This window comes from Orycteropus afer, unplaced genomic scaffold (assembly GCF_000298275.1).
Source record: "Orycteropus afer afer isolate SDZICR_OR568_19922 unplaced genomic scaffold, OryAfe1.0 scaffold00117, whole genome shotgun sequence".
In the NCBI taxonomy this organism is placed as follows: domain Eukaryota; kingdom Metazoa; phylum Chordata; class Mammalia; order Tubulidentata; family Orycteropodidae; genus Orycteropus; species Orycteropus afer.
Window position 1 is genome coordinate 5,292,524 of NW_006921704.1, and position 27,289 is coordinate 5,319,812.

General features: G+C 36.0%; 1 protein-coding gene across 1 annotated transcript in view; it reads right to left on the bottom strand.

The window, feature by feature from the left end:
* Positions 1-27,289, bottom strand: part of GPC6 (glypican 6) — a gene marked incomplete at its 5' end in the record, with an annotated part of 1,291,124 nt that overhangs the window by 486,368 nt on the left and 777,467 nt on the right. Inside the window, one exon of the mRNA XM_042781413.1 lies at positions 25,071-25,236. Coding sequence (XP_042637347.1) covers positions 25,071-25,236 — 166 coding nt within the window. The remainder of the gene's footprint in view (positions 1-25,070; positions 25,237-27,289) is intronic.

The window sequence follows — 27,289 nt, forward strand, 5'->3', positions numbered from 1 at the left end:
TTCTGGTTAGCAGTCAAGTGCCTTAGGCATTACTCTACCAGAGCTCCTAAGAGGTGTTTAGGAGAGTTGCAATTGTTAGCGAAGGTTTTGGAGGTGATGCCTAGGTTTGATAAATTTTATGTATAATGAATTGCTTCCCAGTCCTGTAGATAAATTCTAATTTCCACTGTATAAATACAACTCCACAGCACAACATATGAGGTGGTTCATAACCTAGTCCCAGCCTATCTTTCTTTATTCATACCTTTTGGCTTTTTTTTTCCCTTTTGTCTTACCTGCTACACCAGTTATACACCTATGATTTAGTTATACTGTTTTTTTACACAAGCCACACACCTTATAGCACCATTTCTTTGCTCTTTCTGCACCCTCCACTCATAAAGCCTGACCTGGCTTGAAGGCCTGGTCAATTTGTGTTCATTACTTAAACACTCAGTTCAAATATCAGCTCCCTGAAAACCTTCTTTGACCTTATTCAAGTAACATTAATCACTCCCATCTGTTCTGCCGTAGTATTTTTAGGACATTTAACTTAGTTTCAGCATGGTTGATATGATGTTGTAGTTACCTGCTTATGCCCCCCTCACCTCCGCCCCCTGCAGCCAAGAATGGGAGCTTGGTGCATAGAATCTGTGTCTTATTCATGTTTTATCCCCATTGTCTTACCTGCTAGGGAGCTCTGGTGGCGTTGTGCCTAAGGCATTAGACTGCTAACCAGAAGGCTGGTGGTTCAAACCCACTTGCCACTCCTCAGAAGGAAGGTTGGGCAATCTACTTCCATAGTGATACGGTCTCGGAAACCCAAGGAGGGCTCGCGATGAGTTGGGTCCAGCTTCACCACGGCAGTGTGTTTGGTTTTGGTTTGTCTTACTTGGTGGCATTTCAGCTAAGGGCAATCTACATATTTATTGAACAAAATAAATAAGTTTGTTGGATTAAAAAAAAAAGTTTCATATAATCCTACTTCTGTAGTGATACTGCCTCGGAAACCCAAGGAGGGGTCGCTATGAGTCGGGGCCAACTCGATGGCACATAACAACAACAACAACAATAATTAATAAAGTTTATAATATCATTTTTGACTTCCAAAATACAATAAAAAGGCATTTCCAAAGTTTGTATCACTACAGCACCCAAAATTCTATGCAATAAATCCACAAGTGAGGCAAAAAATCTCTGAGTCTATGTTGAATGTGGGATGTGTGCAAGATCATTATCTTCTCTTTAAAATGAACTATTATATCCTCTAAGCAAAAACTCTTTAATTTCACATAATCATTATGCATTCTTTTGTTAAGAGTAACTTATATTTCCCTGTAGCTCTATCTATTGTAAATAATACACATGCTTTGAATATATCCAACAATATGGAAATTATAAACAAAATTCTACATTTGTAATGTATTCTGCACCATGGGAAAAATAAACCAAGATAAGTGATTGTCATAGAAAAAAAAAAAAAGAAAGAATACTGTATTCCTACATACGTGTGGATATGTGTGGATAAATGATTTTCAAAATCAAACATGTACCGCATAATGAAAAATGACATACTAATCTGTTAGAACACATTAATGTTTTAAAGTTAAGTTTACAAAGTGCCACATAAAATAAGATATGAGTGTAGTGGATTTTTTTTTTCAAGGCAGATAATGGATGGATTTAAAGAATCGTGTTTTGCTAAGATTGCACTATATTAGCAGGCTTGACACTTCAACTTTATTAGGCCATACTAAGTATGGAGGTTTCAACAATCCTATTTATCAAGGGTAAGCAGCTTATTAAGGCTTTCTAATTATTAAGGCAGAACAATCAATCTAGTAATATTCCACTGGAGAGCTCTAAGTCCTTGAGAAAACTTTGAAAAATCAGGGCTAAACCACGAGAGTCTACATACCACCTATCAGAATTTACATATGTGATTGATGTAAGAATTTCTTCCTCTTACTTAATGAGTACAATATTCTTGCAGTGGATCACCTAGTAGGGACATTAGATTTGCCTGTGTCAGCTTCTGACTAATAACCAACCAATCAGTTGCTATGAGGTCCATCCTGACACATGGATACCCATGTGTCAAAAGTAGAACTGTCCACCATAGTGTTTTCATGGCTGTGGGCTTTTGGAAGCTGATAGCCAGGCTTTTCTCCCAAAGCACCTCTGGGTGGGTTGGAACTGTCCACCTTGCAGTCAGTAACCCAGCACTTAACTGTTTACACTACCTTGTAAACAGGTACTCATTGGATGCATTTATATAGCTACTAGCTATGTTATGAATAGGATTTGTGGTGGTGGTTGTACACTGATCCACATTGGCTGCCATCCAAGAAGTACCTTTACTATCAGAGTGACCTAGGGGACCAGGCAACTGATCTGTACTGTATTACAGGGTGTAAGGAAGCTTATCTCCTTCCTTAGGAAGAGGACTAGCAAGGCCCTACACTCTTCCTGGTTTATCTCCCTGAGCAATCAGAAGAGTAGAAAAATCATGTTGCCTTCTATCTAGTGCCTTGACATTTGTTCCAGGAGGCCACTGGCATTCTGGAGACTAGCAACAAACAACTGCTGACTGGGGTACATTATCTCTGTCTTCTTAGCAATCTAACTTTTGATACTGACAGGCTCATGATGTAATGGTGGTAAAATCTGGAACAGCACATTGTGCCAGTACAACAGCCAGAGATCTTCTATGATGCCAGTGAGATTAGAAAAAATAATGATGTTCAAGATGATGATAGTGCTGCTCTTATTAATAATAATACCTTATAGTAGAAAACCTATAGAGTTTTGAAAATACACACACATATAATTTCATCTGATTACCATAACAATTTCTGAGGTATTATTTAATCCACAATATAATGGAGGAAGCAGAAGTTCACAGCACCCTGTCATTCATTAATTTATTCAACAAATATTTATTGAGCACCTACTATGTATCAAGCAAGATTTGTTGCTAGGAATAGAGCTAAACAAAACAAGTGAACTTCCTGAGTTGGTGAGATAGACCAAAGATACCCACAGCAATAAAAAAGTAAAATACACTGTGATATGTTAAGGAGAAAGGCAAATTTTAGACAGTATAGTGAGCATGGTTAAAATTTTAGATAAAGTGACAAGGGAAGGCCTCATTCAGAAGGTGATCTTTGAGTGAAAACCTCAGTGGAGTGAGGGAAGCTGCTGTGTGAATATCCACAGGAAAGGCAGCCTGGTGAAATGGAACAGCCATTTTGAAAGACTTGAGGTGAAATTATAGCTGGTGAGGTTGGGGAAAGGTGACAGGACCTTTATAGTGAAAGAACAGGAAGTAGATTTCACATCTTCTGATTTCTCAGCCTTGCTTGCTTAGCCAGTTCCCAGGTGTCCTCTACAAATGATATATAATTACCACCCTGTATCTTTGATTCCCTCAGGCCATCTGATCCCACTCTTCAATCACTACATTATTGCTATAATTATAAGCCAATCTGTCAGCGATGTGGAGAGCACTCTGCTAGGGTCAGTTGAGGAGAAGAAATAGAGACCCCAGTGATTACATCTTCTTTATAGACCTAATGACAAGAGGAGAGTAGAGAACACAAAGGTGTGGGGGAAAATACCACCCAGATATATGTCTAGGCAGACAGACAAGAAGCTGTGTGGTTCCACAGTAACATAAGCACCAGGGAGCGCAGGACAGGAGGTGATAGAACGACCACAGCATGCATCAAGAAGGGGGTGCTTTCAATACTGCGTTGTCAGTAATAACAAACATTAATCTATGGGTGAGTATATAGGTGTTGTTGTTGTCATGTGCCATCGAGTCAGACTTGACTCATAGTGACCCCTCCTTGGGTTTCCAAGGCAGTATCACTACGGAAGTAGATTGCCCAACCTTCCTTCTGAGGAGTGGCTGGTAGGTTTGAACTGCCAGCCTTCTGGTTAGCAGTCATGTGCCTTAGGGACTGTGCTACCAGAGCTCCTGAGCATATAGGTAGACAGGCTAAATGATAGCGTATGGTTAGGCAAAAAGGAATATATCTATGAGTATATATAAGTTTGGCAGATGGTATTTCTACATACGTATCTGTATGTGCTATAAGAGTGTCCATATGTGTAATAGAGCTAACAGGGGGCAAAATTATGATAATTTTTAGCCACAGCCAAACCCCTTCAGGGGATGAGCCACTGGCCCTGCAGGCTTGAGACCATGATCACAGGGAACATTAAGCTGAATCAGCATAGCAGGTTGTTGTTAGGTGCCATTGTGTCATCTCTGACTCATAGTGACCCTATGCACAGCAAAATGAAACACTGCCCAGTCCTGTGCCAGCCTCACAATTCTTGCTATACTTGAGCCCATTGTGGCATCTTCTTTACAGATGTGTAGAATACTACACAAAAAACATTCTACATCCTACTTTGGTGAGTAGCAACTAGGGTCTTAAAACCTTTCTAGCAGCCATCTAAGATAAAACAATCGATGAAACAATCCTCATCCCAAGCAAAGAAGAACAAAAGAAAAATCAAAGACATATGGAAACAATTAGTTGAAGGGACTAGGGGACCAAGTGAACCTCAGCCTACGTGACTGTGCAACTAGAACTAGATAGTGCTCATCTACCATAGTCAACCACTCAGAAAGGGATCAGGAAAGGAGATCCTGGAGAGAGTGGGAGAAAAATGTAGAACAAAATTCAAAATCATGAAAAAGACCAAGCTTACTGGTCTGATAGAGACTGGTGAAACCCCTGAGACTATGACTCCTAGTCACCTGTCAGGCCTGAATTGAACTCACTCCCATCGCTTCCAGATGAACAACATACAGGCGCATAAAGGTGAACATCTATACCTCGTATGTACACGACTTAGAACAATCAACTATGGGAGATCAGAAAGGCAATATTTGCACAGGGAGATAGCTCAGAGACACAGGGAAAATGTAAACCCAAGGAGGAAGTGGGAAGAGAGTTGTTACATTACAGAGACTGCAGTCAATGTCAATAAACAAAATATGTAAGAACTGTTGAATGGAAAACGAATCACAACAGAAAAAAAGAGAAGAGGGGTGCTTTGTGGTTTTTGTCTGTACTGCCATCTGCTCTACTTCTGTAACTTGCTTCCAACTTAGAAACTCCCTTCTGGGATAAGACCATGTTGGAATTGCTTATCTACTCCCTTACTAAGGATCCCTTGTACCACAAAAGTTAATCACTCACCTGTTAACTGAAAGGTTGGTGGTTTGAACCCACCCAGCAGTGCCATGGGAAGAAGACCTACCTATCTGCTTCCATAAAGATTATAGCCTAGGAAACTCTCTGGGATAGTTCTACCGTTACATGTGGTTACTATGAGTCGGAAACAACTTGACTGCACTCAACAGTAGCTGCTTTCTAAGTTTATGATAGTAGGATTTCTCCCTCCTTCACTTTTTACTTAAGCCACAACGCCTAGCCCAGAAACAGGCATAGAGGAAATAGGCAATGAAACTTTAATGGATTATTACGGGAATTCTGCAGCTGATGGATAAATATCAGACAGAGAGAAAGTAAAGGGCAATGTTCATCTTAAATTCTTTCTTTTTATTTGCAAGTCAGTCTTTTCCTATGGCATCCAACACTAACTTCATTTATCCTGGTTTCTAATATCTGTGCTTCCAGTAGTGTGGAAAAATCAATACATTTCTTAATTTTTATTTTTGACATCACCATTTCACCCTGACAGCTCTTGAAAACCCAAAATCCACTGCCATTGAGTTAACTCTGACTCAGAGCGACCCTACAGAACAGAGAAGAATGACCCCAAAGGGTTTCCAAGGTTGTAAATCTTTAGGGAAGAGAGTTGTTACATTACGGAGACTGCAGTCAATATCAATAAACAAAATATGTAAGAACTGTTGAATGGAAAACGAATCACAACAGAAAAATCTCTCTCTAGTAGAGTGGCTGGTGGATTTGAACAGCCAACTTTTTGGTTAGCAGCTGAATGATTTAACCACTGCACATCATAGCTTCTTTACTCTTCCAGAGGCTGCAAAATATATATTTTTATAAGCCTTCATTCTTTTTTCTTGTAGCCAAGTCTTCTTCTTTCTTCTTCATTCTTGTTTTTCTTGTAGCCAAGTCTTTCACATATTCTCCTTGATGGTGTGAAAAGGCCCCTCACTTTTTCTTTCTTCAAACCATCAACTGCCCCTGTGTTTTTCAAATTCCACAGCTATAATATCTCTCTTTTCTTCTTATTTATGGTGATAATTGAACTTTTTATTTCTTCTTCTGAATATTTTTACCATATATTAAAAAAAAATACAATAATTTTACCAAATTTTTTAGGGAAAAAAAATTTAAAATCTTTCTCAAAATTCCTACTTCCCTTAGATCTGAAATAAATCTTTGATATAAATGTTTATTCCAAAAATGTTTTAAATCACTTCGGAGATTATCAACTGGATTTGAACCAGATGCTGTGTGATTGGGGCAAACGCTTAAGCACAGTGGCTACTTTAGTTTCTAGGGTTGTTGAGATTAAATAAAGAAATGTTGATAAACAAAAAGTTATATATATATTCAAGGTTGGTATTTTACTGGCATCTGGTATGATAATTTAAAGGGTCTTTCAGGTGACACTGATTAAATCAGTTCAGAAAAGACTATTTACACCTTGTGAAATAGTTCTCTCTAGTGGAATGTCTGAAGTTGCTAAATTGGCATGTGTCCAGCAGTATCTGCAAATTTGAATGGAAATTTCTCTACCCACATTATTCCTAAAAGTCTTGTGCATTATTTGATTTACATGGATCATTAATATCCTTGATTTTTTTTTACTAATTTTTTTCTTTCATACAACTTGGCTTTTGTAAGTGAAAAAAAATCAGAAAACACAGTTCTAATTGCCTTTTTTGTCCTTTCCTGAGTGTGTATGTGTGGGGAGGCGGGGCAAAAATAAGAATTCTGGATAGGAGGAAGTGGGTCACTGGTGATTTTAAGATTGCAGATTGATTCTCCACTCAGTGTACTCACCACACTGGTGTTTGATTATGAAACTGAGACTCCAGTCTGTTTCATTCACCAGTATTTCTGAGCACTGTGAGGAGCAATGCATTCAAATATTTTGGCAATATTTAGTTGCTCATCTGTCATTTGGCAATTTGGTTTTCAGCAATTCTTAGTTCTGTTTCCTCATTTTATTTCCTTTCACTATCCAAGAATAACAGTGAATTTAAAAAAAACATTCAATGGCTTATTAACATGAATCTATTGTATGCCCAGAAATAGATAAATGAGTACATTGGACTTTCTAATTGGAATTTTGTTATCATTAATACTATCCAAATAGTTTAAACATAATATAATCCAGAGTCCATAAAATCACTACAGATTTTTCAGTTCCTTTCTCATCTCTCCACTTATTTTAAACTTCTAAGTGGTGACTAATCATACTTATTATTTATTCCAAGTTTGTATTATTTTACGCATTTTACACATGTTACTTTTAGTCCTGATAACTAAGGCAGCTATCTTATAACTAATGAGACCAAAATTAAGAAAATTTAAGCAGATTGTTCCAGAACAGATGGAAATTTTTTTTTTAAATTTAACCTCATTTAAAACTTGACTTAAGTGGTATTTTGTTCACAACATATTGTAAACACAGGAAAACAATATAAACATAACACAAGAACATAAATAAAAGGGAAATCCAGAAAAAGTGAAAAATAAGGGGTAAGGTATAATGATAAAAATTTCATGTTATAAGAAATAAACGTGGGATGCTCTCAAAATCTAATTCAAAGCAGTGAGTGAAAATGCTTGTTTACAAAAACTACATTTTCCATTAGATTAAATTAAATTACTTGGCTGTGAACCAGCTTTTCCTGACTCTGTTGTGAGTCTTTTAAAGAGAATCCTGTGTGATATAGTGGATCACTTCTCCCTGGGCATCTCCACAATAAATCCCATAGTACATTCAACCCAGACAGTTCTTATCGGGCTCCTAAGTGTAGATAGCTGAGAGGACTCCAGAGTATAATTCTATAAATGCTATTCTACAAACATTCAAAACAATGTGGCCCAGGTCATCAGTGCCATAATTCAAGAAAGCATCTTAGTTTAGCTGAAGGAATGGCCTAAGAACCAAAATAATAGTGAGTTCAGAGCTTTTTCTATGAGCAGAACCTGGAGGTCAGTTATTGTAGGTGGTTGGTTAACAGTGGCATCCTTGGGTGGCCTAAACAGTTATGCACTCAGCAGGTAACAGAAAGGTGGTCTGTTTGAGTGTACCCAGAGGGACTTTGGAAGAAAGGCCTGGCAATCTACTTCCAAAAAATCCACCATAAAGAATTCTATGGAACATGGTTCTACTCAGACACATGTCGGGGTGCTATGAATCAGAGTCAAGGGCGACTGGCTTATTTATTTATTTGGTTCGGTCTATAGTAGATCACTTTTCTTTGGCAGTCTTCTGGGTGGAGAGTAGAGCTGTGTAACCAAAACCAAAAAACCAAACCCACTGCCATTGAGTTGCTTTGAACACATAGCAACACTTTAGGACAGAGTAGAACTGCCTCATAGGGTTTCCAAGGCTATATATCTTCACAGAATCAGACTGCCTCATCTATTTTAAATATTTCAACCATATTCCACAAAGATTCATCCACTATTGGGCTCTACCTATTTCTAAATTTAGGAAGAATTCTGCAAGTTATTTTTTCTAGTTTTAATTTAACCCAGTTTTCACAAAATGAAAAGTTTATCAGGTGAGTGTTTCATATCTACCAGATGAGTAAGATGAATAATCATGTCTGTAAACAGTTAATCATTGTAGCATCTATTTTTTTTAATTAAAAAAAATTACAGTTTTAGGTTCTAAGAAATTAAATTATATTAATGTTAGCAAAACATTTACATTTGGTATGTGTGTTTAACAAGCTATTTCCTAGCTCCCAAAATATTTATTTTCAATATCCTGCTTGCTTTTTATGGCTGATCTACCCTATTTGAAATCTGTTCAATTCATACAACTAGTAAATTACTTTTCCATAATTGCTGTAATTACAGTCCTCTTCATATGCTCATACTTGGTTCTTAGAATTCTACTACTGGAAAACATTTGTGACAAAATCCAGACACATCATTCGAGGTTAGGAAACAATAAAAATGTTTCCCTAGCCTTCAAAAATATTAAAATAAGTAAATAAATGTACCTAAACTGTTCAGCTGATGTAACAACAAGCTACTGATAAATAAGCATGTATGTCATTCTTTTCTAACCCATTAAGAAGTTTTCTGAATTATCTTACTACAAAATAATCTTAAATATAATACTCATGGTGAGTGAAAGAGCTGTTAATTTGTTTAGTTAACCAAAATCAAAATGGTGAAGAGGAAAAATTAAATTAGAAACTTAGTTGATAACATTTGTCATTTATCAGACTGCAATAATTTAAAAGTGTGACAATGTATTCTGTTGGCCAGGCTGTTGGGAAATAAATACTCTGATACATAGTTGATGGGAATACAAATTGGTACAACCCTCTGGAGGAATATTTGGCAAATACCTAACAAAACCACCTATGCATTGACCTTTTTGACTTAGTAATTTTACTTCTAGGAATCTATGCTGAAGATATGTTTCTACCGACACACAAATACATATGCATTAAGTTAATCATTGTAGTATCATCTGTAATAGCAAAATATTGGAAGCAATACTGAATAAACCATGGGACAGCCACATAAGAGAGTAATACACAGCTATGAAAAGGAATAAAGAAGATCTCTATAAAATGATCTGTAAAGATTCCCAGCATTAGGTAAAAAGAGCAAAGCATAGCATTTTTTGTGTAATAACAAAAGGGATATAAGAATACGCAGATCTATCTGTTCTTCTGTGCAAAATAAATATAGAAAGGATAAACCAGAAAATAAGGACATGAATTACTTACAGGAGGTGGAAGGGAAAGGGATTGAAAGAAGGAGGGGATGAGAATGAGTTAGTATGGACAAGAAGGGAACACTTCTCAGCATATAGTTGTTTGTATACTTTTGACACTTAGAGTCAAAGTAATGTCTTACACATGACTCCAAAATAAAGAGATAATGAATATCAACCAGAATATGAGAGAAACTAAAATGAAACCTAGATGAAATACCAACAGTAACAAGTAACATCATGCCAGTGAATAATGTAATAAGAATATATTACCAATGAATAATATAATTACAATGCAGAGGATAAGGAAGAAAATCACTAACCTAAGTACCCTTGAAACACTGTATTTTGATGGAATACTGTAAACCGAAAGGCAAAAAGAACTGAACACAAGCCACTTCAACTGGTAAATCTGTTTTTTAAAAGGGTATGTGTTAACAACTCTAACTACTTTATGTATATATACCTACTCCTCACTTATCAATTATCCTGTTATCTGATATTTCACATTTACAAAAATAGCAAAAAATCTATCCAGCTATTTTGCACATTAACAACATTTGTAACAAAGGCTGAGGTGTGAGGCAAGAGTAATGCTGGCTGTGATGGTTAAGGTTATCTGTCAACTTTGCTGGGCCATGATTCTCAGTAGTTTAGTGGTTAAGTAATGATATTTGGCAGTTACATGATGATGAAATTTGGCAATTATGTAATGGTGTAATTTATTAGTTAGGTAATGATGTTGTCATCCTCTGTTTATGCATAATGCCAATTTTTTTCCCATAACAACCTGGTCTTTGGAAACTACTCATGTCGATATGTGAGGAGTAGGTGTACAAAGACTGTGCAAATACATTAACGTATTGTAGTTAATGAGAGCTAGGTTTTGGAGAAAAAAAAGTTACAAATATGGGAATGGGGAAGATTATAATGCATTTTGTGGAATCAGAGATATCAGTTTAATGCATATATATTCAATTCCTGTTAAGTAAGAATCCTCTAATTTGGAATTTTGTTCATTAAGTAAAAGCTTGACAAAAAGTTTAACGTCAAATGATCAATAAAAATGTTGTATGTTTTCAGAAGAATATAAAGATTTTTCAACAAACAGATTTAAAACAATTGAAAAAACTTCCAAGCAAAAATTACATACTAATTATTATTTATTTATAATTGTCATTTTGCATTTTCAAACTATTTATTTATGTATCTTTAAAAATGCTTGATGTAAGTGTAAATTGTCTTACATGCTAAAGTTTGATTTAACAAGTTTTTGATGAACACAAACACTCTGATGCTCAGTGATCACAAATAAAAATGGCAGGAATCGATGTATGGCATAGCAGAAGTAAAGTGATTTTTTTCTTTTCATCCTGAGGCAATCAGGAGAAGTAGAATTTAATATCTACCAATTCCACACGGAAATTAAAAGTATTCTGTAACTAACTTCTCCAAATTGAATTCAAAGGATATGTAATAACTATTAAATACAATTCATTGACAGATTTTTTGAAATGTTGTGTGGCCACTATTACACTATTTGAAATTTTGATCTCAAAACTCAGGACACCCAATTGAGTTAAGAAAAATAAATGTAAATCCTCCGGGGATTCTGGAAGCCTGAGTGTAGCCTATAGGTTCAAACTTTGATCTAAGCCACATGCTGCAACCTCAAATTATGGTTCACAGGCTCGACCTTTCCTCTCATTTTGTTCTGGCAGCTTTCCAGACAGGGAAGGTGGTTTTAGGGAATTTTCTTGGGTTACAAATCAAATAATATTTCATGGTTTTTGCCTTTAATGGGCTAAGCAGAGGCATTTTGACAAAAGTCACTATAGAGGTTTGGAGAAATAATTTATACTCTAGGGCCTTCTTAAATCAGTCGCTTGGCAATATGGGATTCAAAAAACAAACAAACTCACTGTTCCTTCCGACACTGCATTGCAAACACTGAATCATGTATATTTTTGTGTTGCTCCTTGGAGGATTCAAAGTCCAGAAACCAGTGGATAGATCACCTTGGTCCTTACATGTTGAGTTTTCATTGGTGACAGTTACATCCAGGGCACTCAATGAAGTAGGGGCTGCTTTCTGATACATGGCATTCTTTCCAGGGAAGGAAATAAATGCCCTTGAGGAAATTATTTGTAAAATTAGCAAATTTATGTCTCAACTGGAAATTTAGAACTCAGCAGTGGCTAGAAATGAGCAAAATAATCCTAGATTTCATGAACTTAGCATCACAAAAGCCAAAGCCAAGAGAAAATAAATTTTCTCTTGGATTAATTGTAATTATAAAATGTCAATGTGTGTGATATAGATATGACCATCAAGGGGTTCCTGAGTCATAAGGGAACATATTTTGGGGAGCAATCAAGGCATGTCTCTGTTGAAGGATTATGTTAAGCATTCTCCTATTTGCTCAGTTGACATTGTAGCACCACGTAATTAAACAGGTTAGAGAACACAAATGTAGGCTCATTTTGAGAATATATATTGATGTTAAAGAGTTAACATTTCAGGGTAAAGGCAGTACAATTACACAGGGAACGAATATGCAGGCCCCGGCGTGGAGCCCAGGAGAGTGGATTCTGGGTGTATCTGTTAGAATTGATTAGGGAAGATGGCCACAGAACCGTCTGGACTGTGGAAATCCTCCAAAGGTTCTAGCAGCCTCTGCTTCTGTTCCAGGGTCATAAGGTAGTACTATTTTCAACATCCAATTGGACAGTTCCATTTTTAGTTTCATTGCTTTCACAAATTTGACAAGTCCTAAACAGATTGATGAAATCCATGTTTGCTATTCCCAAACTAACTTCTCTATTTGCTGACTACACCATCAATCTCTCAGGCATTTATCTCAGTCATGTCTGATGGTTTTTTTTTTTTTTTCCTTCTTTTTTTTTTTTTTTAATTGCCCTCCATATTTAGCCACCTATAATTAGACATAGGAGCTCTGGTAGCTTAGTGCCTAAGGCACTTGACTGCTAACCAGAAGGCTGGCAGTTCAAACCCACCAGCCACTCTTCGGAAAGAAGATGGGGCAATCTACTTCTGTAGTGATACTACCTCAGAAACCCAAGGAGGGGTCACTATGAGTCGGGTCCGACTTGACGGCATAACAACAACAACAACATAATTAGACATGATGTCTTTGTATTTTTACTTCAAACTCTTATCAATATTATTTTCTTCCTTTTTTCTTCATGCCATGCTTACAGGACCTCTTTACATGCCCTATCATTAATATCACCTGTATCCATTTTTCATTTACTTCCACATTATTACACAGATCCTGTTATTTCATGGGTAAAAATGTCTTGTGACTTGTCATTGCTATCAAGATACATTTTCAAGTATTTGGTCTGACTTTCCAAAGACCAATCCTGGCTAATCTTCCCCCTTAACTTCTTACTGATTAACTGTCCTCTGACTCCTTCTTTTTGGTTTTCAGCTTGCTCTTGCTATCTCTTCTGTTTGAAGAAGATTCTGTAGGAATCCTGCCTGCATCCCTACTGGCAGTTTCTAATTTCTACCTTTTGTTCATAGTTTCACATGTTATTCACCTAAATAGGGACCCACTCTGCCATTCAGAGCCACCACTGTAGACCTGTCTTTTCTGTTAGTGATTTATCTACATTACCTAGTTAAGCCTGAGACTCATGAAGGTTAAATAATATTCTTGAGTCACACAGCCAATAAGTGGTAGAGTCAATTTAAGGAACCATGATCCTACCCATGTCTTGTCTACTTAATCAAATGCTACTCACTTTAACAGCACACATCTTGTTTCTGGAAAATTACAATTCCTCAGGACTAGGTATTACAATATTTATTTCTTTCGTGTCTACCAATACTCAATCTAGATCTAAGCACACATAAAAAAAAAAGGCACTTAGGTGACTGATCATGCCACTTTGAATGTGTTTGTCTATCCACAGGCTTGCCAACAATTCAATCTCATGCATCATGCTCCTGAAAGGGCTCACAACGCCTCTCCTGAGTCTTTTATTCCGGGGCTTCAACCTGTGAGTTTTCCTTTTCTGGTTACTTTGATGAGTCACCCAAATTGTAAAAATCCCAGTCTCTTCTTGTTTTTCTTTATCAGCTAATACAGGACCAGTTCAAAGTTCTGTGTTAAAGAAAAGTAGGAGTTGTTCATAAATCTGACATTTGTAACCCAGGGATTGCTTGTATTTTTTTAAAAAAAAACAGAATTTGGTCATAGTGTTAAGCAGTAGTCATAATTTATGATGATTAGATTTGATTTCAAGATGTTCTTTTAGTTATTTTTCTCTCCATACTCAAGAAAATAAGAAAATGTATTTGTATACTCTGGGAGCTCTGGTAGCATAGTGGCTAAGACACTTGCCTGCTAACCAGACGGCTGGCGGTTCAAACCCACCAGCCACTCCTCGGAAGGAAGGTTGGGCAATCCTACTTCCGTAGTGATACTGCCTCAGAAACCCAAGGAGGGGTCGCTATGAGTCAGGGCCGACTCGACGGCACATAACAACAACAACAACAACAACAATTTGTATACTCTTAGAAGAAAGGAAAAATAAATTCAATGTCCTAACAACAACAACCAAAAAGCATTTAATAAATATTTTGAAGAAAATTAGACATTCAGTTGATAAGTCATGCAATGCAAATTATGAGCCTGCACTGCCCAGTGAAAATAGCCACTAGCCACATATAGTGACTTAAGCTTAAATTAGTTAAAAATAAATGAAATTAAAAACTCAGTTACTTGGATATATTAGATACATTGGAAGTGTTCACATGTGACTAAATTTAAGTTAATTAAAATTACATAAAATGGAAAATTAATCAGTCTCACTAGACATATCTCAAGTGGTCAATAGTTATGTGGCTAGTGGCTACCATCTTGGACAGCACAGAGATTTCTTTCACTGTAGAAAACTGTCCTGGTGATATCGAATCCTCAATTTTCCCTCATATACCCCATCTACTTACATAGGCAGAAAATAAAAGTTATTTCCTAAACATTTAGGAGGAGCTTAATTTAAGCAATATTAGGACCCTCAGCTTTGAAGCCAAATTCTGGCACTGCAATTTATAAACTGTATGACCTTGGACCTTGGACTGAACTCTCTTTCAATTTTCCCATCTCTAAAATGTATATCATAGTGTTGCCTGTTTAACAGGGTTGTGTTAAGTATAAAACTTATGCTTAAAACACTATCTGGTACAAAGAAAGAATGCAATAAATGTTAGTTAATATTACTATACATATAATATTCTTCACACAGAACTCTAGACCATCAAAATAGGGGAATAAAATCCTCTACAACTCTCATAGTTTGGGAATTTGGATATTATAATTGACAGTAAGTAGCAAGAAAAACTTAAACAGTCTATCATGGACAAATGTGGGAAGTACATACCTGGCTCTTCAAACAATAAAGGGCAGTATTAGGCACATGTTTCATTGGATCACTGAGAACCTGCCAAGTATTTTAAATTTAGCCACAGAGGTTCAACTGAAAATACTGCAAGGCTAATTAGTGAGGGGACAAATGTATTTTACTTGGTCTAGTTCTCTTCTGGAAGTCAGTTCCTATTTCAGGATCAACATCCTCAAAATATGCTGTGTATTTGTAGATTCATGCCTGGGTCACCTTCTGAGGATTGTTGATGATTTCATTTCTCTCATCTTGTTGGGTCATACCCACAGGCTTTGAACTATAAAATACATTCCTATGATTGTGTTCCTATGAGAGAGTTTGGAACACTAAACACTTTTAAAAACAAAGGTGAACTGATTTAGAGAATCTGGAGACATATGCACAAGGGATAAAACCAAGGACTCCAGCACAGCCCTCACCATTCAATTGATGACAGGAACTCTGGTGGCATAGTGCCTAAGGCATTTGACTGCTAACCAGAAGGCCACTAGTTCAAACCCATGGGTAATCTACTTCCATAGTGATACTTCCTCGGAAACCCAAGGAGGGGTTGCTATGAATTGGATCCAACTTGCCTCAATGAGTTTGGTTTGGTTTTCCTTTCTTTCTTCCTCAAGTTTTCAAACACTCTTACAGAAGAGTGTCCCTGCTCCCTCTTTTGACATCTTCAATCTGGCATTGACCAACTACAGAGATGGACAATAGGGCATGGACAAGAGAGGTCTCTTTCTGATTCAGTCAGTTTGGAAACCACACCAACTTTGGCAATCAAAGAAGTGGCCATTGTTACTCCAGAACTTTCACATCCACTAACTTATTCATTCCTCCCAATATAGTTCTAAGGCCTTTCATTAAATCAGTTAATTTCCTGAGCATTAAGATTTTAGTGGTGAATATTGACAGGCTTACTTGACATTTAATTATCACTGTTATCTGTCTAGAAGATCCCTGTACCTTGAAGAATAAAAATTTGATGAATATAGATATATCCCTGCTTGGTGTAATGCCATATTTCAACTACTTATTTCTCTTTTCTAATTTTGACTTCAAATTCTTAGCATAGCAAATTATTTAAATCCATGCAAAGAAAAACCTTGGACATAGCTTTTTCTTGTGGGATTTATATATAAGCTCTTATTTGAAAGACAAGGCATATTTCATGCTCTATTTTAATTTAAATTCTGTCCTGGCTATCTGACCATGTGTCTGTAGACACAATTATTTTGAATGACTTATAAGCTCAAAGTTTTCACATATTGGGAAGTCTCTCAATAGTTAAAATTACTCCAAAGGGTGTTTATACTCATCCCACTTTGTAGCAACAAATGAAAACATGCCATTAACCATCAGACTAATCCACTGGAGCCCTCCTTTCTAGCCTGGATTCCACCTTTGGTTTCTTGGAAGGTTGTTCATTATAAGCAAGTCATGAAGACAATAAGATGAAGATAAGATTCTAAAACTCTCTTTATAATTGCTAAAGAAACAAGCCTGAGGGAAATGAAAACTAATTTCAAAAATGACCCAAACATGGAGACATGATCAGCAGTTTTACCCTTGAGATGATTATAAATTAAAGGAATGCAAGGCGTTTTTAGAGCAATTGCAAGACATATGTATTAATGTAAATGTTTTGTTTGGGGAGAAAAAGAAGTCTAAGTATCATCAGTTAAAACTACTCCAAGATATGTTAATAAAGTGTTGCAACATCTCACAAAGATTTATTATTTGGGGTAAAATAAGGATTTTCATTTTAGCTGCTAATGAAGACTTTTAGAATGATCTGAATGCCTCACTAGGTAAGAATTACCCATCTTCTCCCTCCATTCTATTAAATTGGTTATCACAAAAAGACTTTTTGCTTATGATGGCCCTGAGACTTGTTACAAGTTTGTTATTTGTGAATAGCTATGTGTTTAATGTTTTCTTTCACAATCCACCGATTTAGCTCTACTTACATGTGTTATTTTCTGGTTTCTACAACACAATTTCTTCTACCTCGTGTTCTTCTTATCTCCTGAAATGGGAATTGCTAAGAATAGCCCAATGATAATTGGGGTAATGATTACAGTATTTGATTTCTTCCTGGATTTCTGAACCATTTGGAGTCTATTTAATTCCATTTAAAAAAAATTATCACATATTTTCTCTTTGTGTACCAAAAACCAGAACTTGAAAACATGATGGAGAAAACGATCTCATTATTAAAATCAAATGTTAATTATAATAAACAAGCACATTTTCCTATAATTTAATGCAATTGTCAAATTAAACCTTTTAGCTATAGAAAACACTAAAATTGAAGTTTAAAATGCAAAATCGCAAGTACAGGGGCTATTGTCTAGCCACTTTGAATCATTTTGATGTGCTCTGCTTTCCCTTAGTAAATGCAATCTTTCTGTTGCTGGAGAGCTTGATAAGGCATATGGGGTTTTTCAGAGAACTGCTTAATATAAATGAAACATCTATTGTAATTAATGTTGTCTTTGAAAAAATAGGCATGTTTCATTTTAGGCCATTAGTTGGTACCATATTATTTTGTACCATGAATTCCATCTTCAGAATATTAAATAATTTTTAATAATCCTTTAGATTATCATATTTATACCCACTGCCATCAAGTTGATTCCAACTCATAGCAACCCCCATTGGGTTTCCAAGGAAGTAAATCTTTATAGAAGTAGATTGCCCAGTCTTCCTTCCATGGAGTGGCTAGTGGGTTTGAACCACCAACCTTCTGGTTAGCAGTCAGATGCCTTAGGCACTGTGCTAGCAGAGCTCCTTAATCAAAAAATAGGAAATGGACAATTAAAATGTTAAATTGTATAGAAGTTGAGTATGTAGGAAGTATGAATAGACAGTTCAGTAAGAGTTGGGAGTGGAGGTAAAGTAAATCCATGTACAGACCCCAGGATGACTATTTGTACCAGATAATTGTAGGTTTCATGTGCATTGTCTACTGTGACCCATTGGAAAATCTGCTTAATTTGGAACAGGAATTGCAGTCCCATTAATCCCTTGAGTTGATGCTTCAAGACCAGCATTAGTAAGTGCTTGGAGGTTAAAAAATGTCTATCTCTTTATTTGCTAAGGAGCCCCATACATTTATGCGTCCCTTAAACCATTAACCCTATTGTATTTCATTAAAAATACTTCCACATATACAGAGTTCAGACGTAAATGGTTTTCTAACGTTAGGAAAGTGATAACAAAATAAAATGCAGCCTGTGAAAGGCTGGTGGGTCCCAGCCAATTGGATTTTGTTTGTTTATTTTTTTTCAGCTGAATCATTAGTACTGCTTATGCATTCTGCTGGCATTGCAGAGAGCACCACATATGATAAATGTCCATAAGAGATATTGAATCAGTGACTATAAAAGGAAGAGAGGGGGTTGAATGGGGTTAGATTTCAACTGATAGAAAACAAAGCTTTTTATAAAATTTTCCTTGGTTCTTTTAGGTGTGCACAAGGGCAATGCAAGTTCTCTAACAGTAAGACCAGATTCCAAAATAATTGTTTTGGCTTTTGTTCCTCAATTTAAGTCATGTTTTTGGACTGCATTATTGAATAGGCTGCTGTATTGCACAAAGAATAGATGAAAAAGCCTTGAAAATTTGCTGCTGAATACAATTTGTACATTTTTCTTTTTCTTGGTCTAAAGGAAATAATTTTCTATGTTTAGACTTTCCAAATTTTTATGACATTTCAGGATATATCAGCTAGAGTCACAGTATATTTATTATGGAATTCTTTTGTAACTAAAAGATTCTTATCAGATTTATGTTACAGAATTTCATGGTTGAGAAAGTCAAACAGTATTATCTTATAAAAAGCTTTGAAACAGTCCTTTGTATTTATTTTACATATTCTAAAATGCAACATCACACAGTCCTGTACATTTTATAAAAAGAGAAACAGAGTTTATTTAAAAGAAAAATACAAGTTTTGTTCCAAGCTTTTCAAAAAGGCTTATTTAGCAACATTTTCCCAAGCACAAAATTGTGAGCACACTAAACACCTGGAGGAAAAACAACTCCTACAGGTCCTGAGAAAGTCATTTGTGCCCCCAAGTACCCATTTATTACATGACACTAATCATTCCACAGACCTAATACAGCTTCCTTGCAGCTAGCTCTAATTTACAACTTGATAGCAGCTGTCACAATGAAAGAAACAGCTTCATTATCTGATTTGTTTCTGCCATTCCTGAACTCATAGAGTCCATTAACAACGGGATTATGTGATTTTTAAATTACTGAATTAGTCATACTTCCATTAAAAGAGCAGATTTCCACATAAAATAGAACTGTCTCATTCTATGTTTCCTTCTATTTCTCTATCTAGTTGTTTCCATTTATTTCATTCAAAGACATATACTGAGCCCTGCTCTATCCCTAGTGCTTAAACCAGAGAAAGAACCATAACAGGTATCAGTTGAACAAATAAGAAAATGAATGAAGGATGACTGAATGAATGGATAGTACCTAGACAGAGTCTTTTGGCTTGGCTTAGATATAACAGTCACTTAAGATTACATGTTTGATTCTGTCACATCAGTTTTCTGTCTTGAGATTCTTTTAGTAGTTAGTTGATTTGAAAGGAGGAAGAAAGCCCAGAAATGTTGACACCACTGGTTTGTTTGGTTTATGAGTGCTTAAGATCTAAATTGGGAGCTCTGGTAGCATAGTGCCTAAGGCACTTGACTGCTAACCAGAAGGCTGGCGGTTCAAACCCACCAGCCACGCCTCGGAAGGAAGATGGGGCAATCTACTTCTGTAGTGATACTGCCTTGGAAACCCAAGGAGGGGTCGCTATGAGTCGGGGCCGACTTGATGGCACATAACAACAACAACAACAAGATCTAAATTAAAAATGGAACCTGCCTGCTGGCTTTTTTTTTTTTTTTTTGCCATTGTAGGGTATCTATAAGGAACCTTGGTGGCACAAAGGTTAAGCACTCGACTGCTAACAAAAAGGTTAGCTACTCAGTGCCCCTGTGAGAGAAAGACCTGGCAATCTGTTCTCATAAAAATTATAGCCAACGAAACACTATGGGGGCAGTTCTACTCTGTCATTTAGGGGTGCTGGGAGTCATAATTGACTCAAAGGCACCCGACAACAAGCACAATAACAGGGCATCTAGAGAGTGGGAAACTCAAACTTTTCTTGATGAAAATTGACACAAATCTTCCAAATTTCATCAGTTCTCAAGTCAGCAGCAGTAGTGGTGGTAACGTTGGGACTTGCTCATAGAAAGAGTCCAAAAAATAAATAAATAACCGAGAAAATACTTCAGAAACACTGAGAGAGCATGCTAGACCTACTGAACTGTCAGGAGAACTTGAGAATATCTGGGGATATATTGTAACAATCTAATGTGCTATGTGCTGTCAGTTATGTTTGACAATGCTAATTCAATACAGTCTTCTTTACTACTTTATTCTCAATTTCCAAGGAGAGCTTCCTTGACCTCCTGCACTAGGTTAAGTTCCTCTTCTGCAGAGATACTTAATATCCTAGGCTTCTATTATCCTCACACTTTATCACAGTTTATTGTAATTAACTTAAGTACATTAGATTCCCTGAGGGTAAAAAGTGTATGTGTCTTGCTTACTCAGTATAGTGAGCTGAATTAATGTTAAGCTTATTAGGGTCTTACTAACTGGGACAACCTAAAACATTAGGATAGGTACTTGGAACAAAAACACATTAAGGTCTCCCTTGTAGGAAACTATAGAGATAATTTTGCCTTAGATGGGCCCTAAGAAGCAGCCTACAGCATTTCAGTTTTTAAAATAGTATGGAACAAAATAGAATACTGCCTTTTGCCCCACCAACCCCAGCCTCTCCACACCAGAATCTCCTTTCTCTCTCTCTTATTCTCACAGTCTATAAAATCTTAGAAGGTACCAGATGTTTGGAGGAGGTTGTTCCACACGTCCTAGATTTTAAAGTAGATGCAAGATTTATTATAGCTATATGAATGTAATTTCAGCCTTAACGTTAGTGTTCATATGCTAGGTGTAATCTGCAACATGGCCTCTTGTCAAATGGAACAATTCTTATCTGTGGCATATTGGCATCAATGCCAAACACTTGAAATAACTACAGGTTATTATGGAAACAAAGAGTGTGCCCACAAACTGTTTCCCTCTGGGAAATTTTAATTTAATGTAAATATTTTTCAAGAAAGTCCTTTTGTATTCAGGCAACATTCAAAAGCTAGACTGGGAAAAGTTGTTCAGGAATGTACAGCAACACCTGGGGTAAGTGCCGAAGCAGAGATTGTTAATGCCTCAAAGTACGTTTTTCTCCTACTACACAGCTTCGATTAATGAAAACAGCCTGAAACCACTCTCACATTCCTTCAGCCCTGCCTAGCTTCGGGTACTGTGGAAAATGCCCATTCGTTTTGGCACCATAAGTAGAAGACTGTACTGTTTTTTGTACTGGGGTTTTACAAGTAGCCGAAGGTTCTTGGCAGAGCCAAACTGAGGCTTTCCAAGTGCCAGCAGTCTCTGGGTTATGAATGAGATCTGTTCCGAAGTGTATCTTTAAGTCACATTTCTAGGTAAGTTGGAACAGGTGCATACAGTTCTTATTTAGTCTTACTTTAGTGCAAGAAAATGCTCAAAGCCTTTTCAATGATTTAACAAGTGAAGGTGATTCCGATGAAAAATTTGTTGTAAGTAGGGATTGGTTCAATTGTTTCAAAGTGAGGACAAAAATTGCAGAACGTTAAAGGGCCAAATGTGAGTTGTCCTTAAGTAGGATGTTCATAACTAGGGAACAGTCTGTACTCTAAAATGAGTCTAGCAGCATTTTCTTCAATGTTCTTAGTACCTTTTAAGAAAACAAAAATAAACAAACAAAAAAACCTCTTTACCTAAAAAACCAGATAATTCTTTTTTTTCTTTAATGGCTAATTAATAAGAATCTTTTGAATGCCATGCCCATCCGGGGCATGCAGTTAAACTTCCTGGAAGAGGACTGTGAAAATGCATCCAGAATAGGTGCTTATTTTTTTTCCTTTTTTTTTTTTTTTAATTAAATAAATAACCTTAAAAAGAACTACATATAACTTCAGAAATAGATGGAACACCACTGGGGTTTTGACTTGAACTCTTAAAACTTTTCATTTTGTAAAGGAATCACCTTTCTTTTGACAGGATCCAGACACCAACTGAATTCAAAATAGTTATAAATCACTTTCAATTAATTTGTGGCATTGTAAAGATCATGAAGATTAGCCACCCAATTCCATTCTTGATTTTATTGATGGTTGACTGCATGCCACTGTTAACATTTTAGGTGAACACATAATAATAATGATAATAACCCATAAAATGTATAAACTGGCATGCTAATGTAGCAGACAGAGATGGTTCTTGCAATTGACAGCAACAGAATTGAATAATTTTATGAAAAGATGCTGATGCCGAAAAGTGACAGGCTGCAGGTGCTAACCAGAGAGACCGTTATTATATATAATTTTTGATGGATTACCCATTTGCTCACTGATCTTTGCTGCTGCATCCATGCAAACTGTAACACTGTCATGTCAAATGAATCTGTGTGGAAAATGGGGTTGGCACATTTGACTAATTCATGTAATAAATCAGTAATCTAGCACTTTATACCCGGACAAGCATTAGTAAGAACACATTTTGCTACATAAGTTTATGTTGGTGGTCAATTCTTAATGCCATAGAGAAACCAGAAACTGGAAGAATTGTCTCAGAGACCATTAGGACTAATAAGAAAAGAATGAGATAGGGGGAGAAGGGATATGAAAATGTATTAACATAGTACTAGCTCTTCTCATTAAAGTACATTCAACATATAGAGGGTTCAAATTTTAGTTTTTAAATAAATAATTTTTTGAATATTCTATTTCAGGGATAAGTGCCGAAATTTCCCAAATTGGCATCTGGGAAACCTAATTGATTGAAAGTGTAAGGAGTTTTTTTTTTTTTTTTTAAATGTTAAAACAACTAATGCACACTGAAGAACTGACAAACAAAGAAAGCCAATAACGAAGTCACTATTGTTCTTACAAGTTAAAAAGCCTACATGTTCATTCTTAATCATGTCTTGCTGTAAATAACAAACCCACATGCCCATTTTCGTCAATAAGTTGCAGGCTGACCAAAGACAATGTAATTGTGCTGTGAATTAGGCAGTTTCAGTCCCAAAGTAGAAATCATCTACTAACTCCATTGTGATGCTATGGAATTTAATCTGCTTAAATATATGCAATTTTTTTTGGATTTCTTGAGGAGAGTATGTATTTCATTACGATCATTCAAGTGGATTTTCTGCCAAAATATCTAAATTTATGATACATTATAAGATCAAACTGACTCTTTACTACTATTTTTTTTAATTCACCCCACCAAAAAACTTTGTTGTTATTGTTGTTGTTATTATACACCTTAGCTAAGATAAAAATGCTCAGCAAAGAATCATGTCATCTTTGAGTTAAAAGCGTACCTTCATGATTTAACTATTTAATATCCTCATTTTACAAATGAAGCAAATAAAGTCTAAAGAGGCAAAGCAAGCAACTCAAGGTCATCCAGAGGATTTTGTCTTCCTTTGGCAAGGAGAGAGGATAGCATTTCACTTTATTCTCTCTGAAATGATTTCTGAGCTTTTGTCACATGATTTCCATTTGAGTCAGTTTTTTTTTTTTAAATTTCAAAACCATTTTCTCTGGCCTTACTAAGCATACCAATGTGCTAACCAATGGGTTGTATTGCCAACCTGAATGCCTGTCACCTCAGCACATCTAAGCATAGTCTAATCTATTGGCTTAGATTTCTCTGAATTCTAACACACCTTAGATCTTTTCCCTATCCTACTCAAATATTAGACATTACAAGTCTTCACTCGTGCATTCTGGTTTAGAGGTTTGCATAAATGATGAAGGCCCTCTGAGACTGACAATGCCACTGTTATTTGCACCACTCTGCTTGTCATGATGTAATTGCAGTAAATGCAACTGAAAGTACCTTCATTTGAAGGCCATTTGACAGAGGGGAAGAAAACACATTTACTCTTTCAAGGGCTGTGTATTTTCCAGGGAGAAGCCTGCCTATAAAATTTGTCCTTTTATCCTTGGATAGCTATTTGGGAAATATCTTTTGTCAGTACAGTCCCCTAAATGATTTCTGTTACTCAAGAACAGAGTCATGATTCACGGGTCATCCTCTGTGTTTTCCCTTCCTCTTTTTCTCCTATTGTCTAAAGACTGGAAGTGTTTCATACATGTGCTTGAAGCATCCTTCCCCACAAAATGTGAACAAAAATGTGTATATTTTGGCAAAAATATATTTTCATCATATAAGTTTAAGGAAGAAGTTGTTTACACATATCTGTGACTATGTTGAGGCATTAAAAATGGAAACATGAGACAGCTTGTGGTTTCCTTACAAGATTCTTTGCTAACTTCTCACAGGACCTTGCTGAAATTCAACATGAGTGATTTTATCTTCATCACAGAAGATCAGCTAATTCAATACAGCTGGCTTGAACAATCCTTAACAGGACTACTTATACAAGAAAGGCTTATTCTTCAGGTTACAAAAAGAGGAAGAACAAAGCAAAATAATGTTTATAATGTGCTAAAAGTAGTTCTGTCATAATAACTTTTGATTGGCTCATCAGGTATTGTAAAGACTTACTGTTTCAATGTCTCTGTTACTGGATCCATTTAAAAGTCTTACCTATAAACAGATTCCACTCGGTGTCAAGATCAGCCTGATTTGCCAGACAGCCCTTCATGACGTTAAGGCAGTAGTTGTTGCACGGTCTTACGGAGGGAAGTCCGCGGCAGTATGGGCAGTACAGCATCTTCATAAGTGCGCGGATGCACCCTGGGGTTGGACTGACCTACAGATTTATTGGAAAGAAACAAAAATTAGAAATGAGGATGTAGAAGAGAAAGGAAGAATTAAATCCTTAAAATAAATAAATAGATAGATAGATAGATAGATAAATAGGTTAAGTTAAATGGCTCTGACAAACCTCAAGCAGTAGAGCAAAAAGATAGAGGACCTACAGAATCTTAACTAAAACCAGTTACTGTCCAGTTGACTCTGACTCAGGGAGATCCTGTGTGTGTCAGAGAAGAACTGTGTGCCACAGGGTTCTCACTGGCTGATTTTTCAGAAGTAGATCACCAGGCCTTTCTTCTGAGGTGCTTTGGGTGGACTTGGATATCCAACATTTCAGTTAGCAGCCACGTGTGTTAAACCATTTGTGCTACCCAGGGGCTTCATCAGAATCTCAACCCTTCCTAATACTTGATCTTGGAACCAATCAACTCCTCATAAATACCTCTGGTGTGCATAGTAATGCAGGCAGTCCCTAGATTAGGAACAAGTTCTGTTCCTAAGTCTATCTTTAAGTAAAATTTATACATAAACTGGAACAATTACATACAGTTCATATGTATGTCAGTTAGTCAAGTGTATTAAAGTATAGTCAAGCTTTAGTATACTGTATACATATTTATGCATAAAAATTTTAAAGAAATATTTCCAGATATACTAAAACATCTTTAACATAATACACCAATAATAGTAATATTTTGATGTGCTTTACAAAGAAGCACCCATTTGTTTATTACTAACCATTGTATGTATTTCACATTTACAATATAAGAGGCTTTATTGGGGTTGGTTCATAACTACAAGTTATACGTATATCAGACCTTTGTAACCCGGGCACTGCATGTAATCAATTTTCTTCAAATGTCCCTGTCAACAATTTGATATCTATGCCATTGTAATTCAGCCCTAGAACTTAGACACAGTTTCAGTGCAACAGAACATGAAATAATGCATGTGAAAGCAATTTGCAAAGTTAAAAGCCCCATAAAAATGCAAGTATTATTAAAATTTAATGACACCTTTAGAACATTTTCCAACTGGTTATTTGACCCTGTTTCTAAAGGAGGTTGGCAGATATACTTCCTTTGTATATAACTGTTTCTTTTTTTTTTAAAGGATCAATATCAACTTGTCTGGAATTTCTGAGATCCAGGACTGCTTAGAAGCTGTGGAAATGCAGAAGCATCATCTCCAGGCATCTGCAGGTTTCTAGTTCTGGAAACTGCATGGGATAAGGACATGTAGCCTTGCATGTGAGGAGAAATCCCTGTAGTTAAGAGGAGCTAATATTCAACCAACACTTAAGTGCTATTTGCAGTGAAAAGGAAAAGTATTGCTCCCAAGTTAATAAATTCTAAACAATGTAGAATTTCTTAGGTTCACTGAAAATTTTAATTGACTTCAAAAGGAAAGAATATTTAAAACTGCATGGACTAACCAGGAAAAAAATACAAAAAAACTTTTTTAATGACTAGACACAAAAATTATCATATTTATTTGGTTGGTTCTAAATAATTGGTGTTTTTGTCAAATAACACATTGCTGTACTTATGTTCCTAACTAGTATCATTGGGACCTTTTGGTAATGCAATACTGATAACTATGGTCTTATCTGGGTCCACAGGTGACATCTACTTTTCACGTGGATGGATACATTCTATTATATGGTTATTTTCTCTCATTTTATCCTTTATCTAGAGATTTTTTAATGCAAGGCTTTGGTTTTTTATAACATTTTCTTGATTTTACACTATATACTGAGACAGACTACACATTTTTTTTTTTTTTTTTTGGAAATGGACCAGTTTGATGTTTATTTACTTATTTAATTAAAATTTATAGTTCCCTTTTTCAAGTTTTTTCTCTTTCTTTCCAAAGTTTTATGAAATTTTTCAAGCTTATAGAAAACTTGAAAGATTTTTGTAGTGAATACACATATTCTCACCCTTAGATTCTCATCTAACATTTTCATAGACTTATTACCTGATTTATTAGATAATTACACATATATCCAGCCATTTATCTATCCTCCAATCCATATTATTTTTATG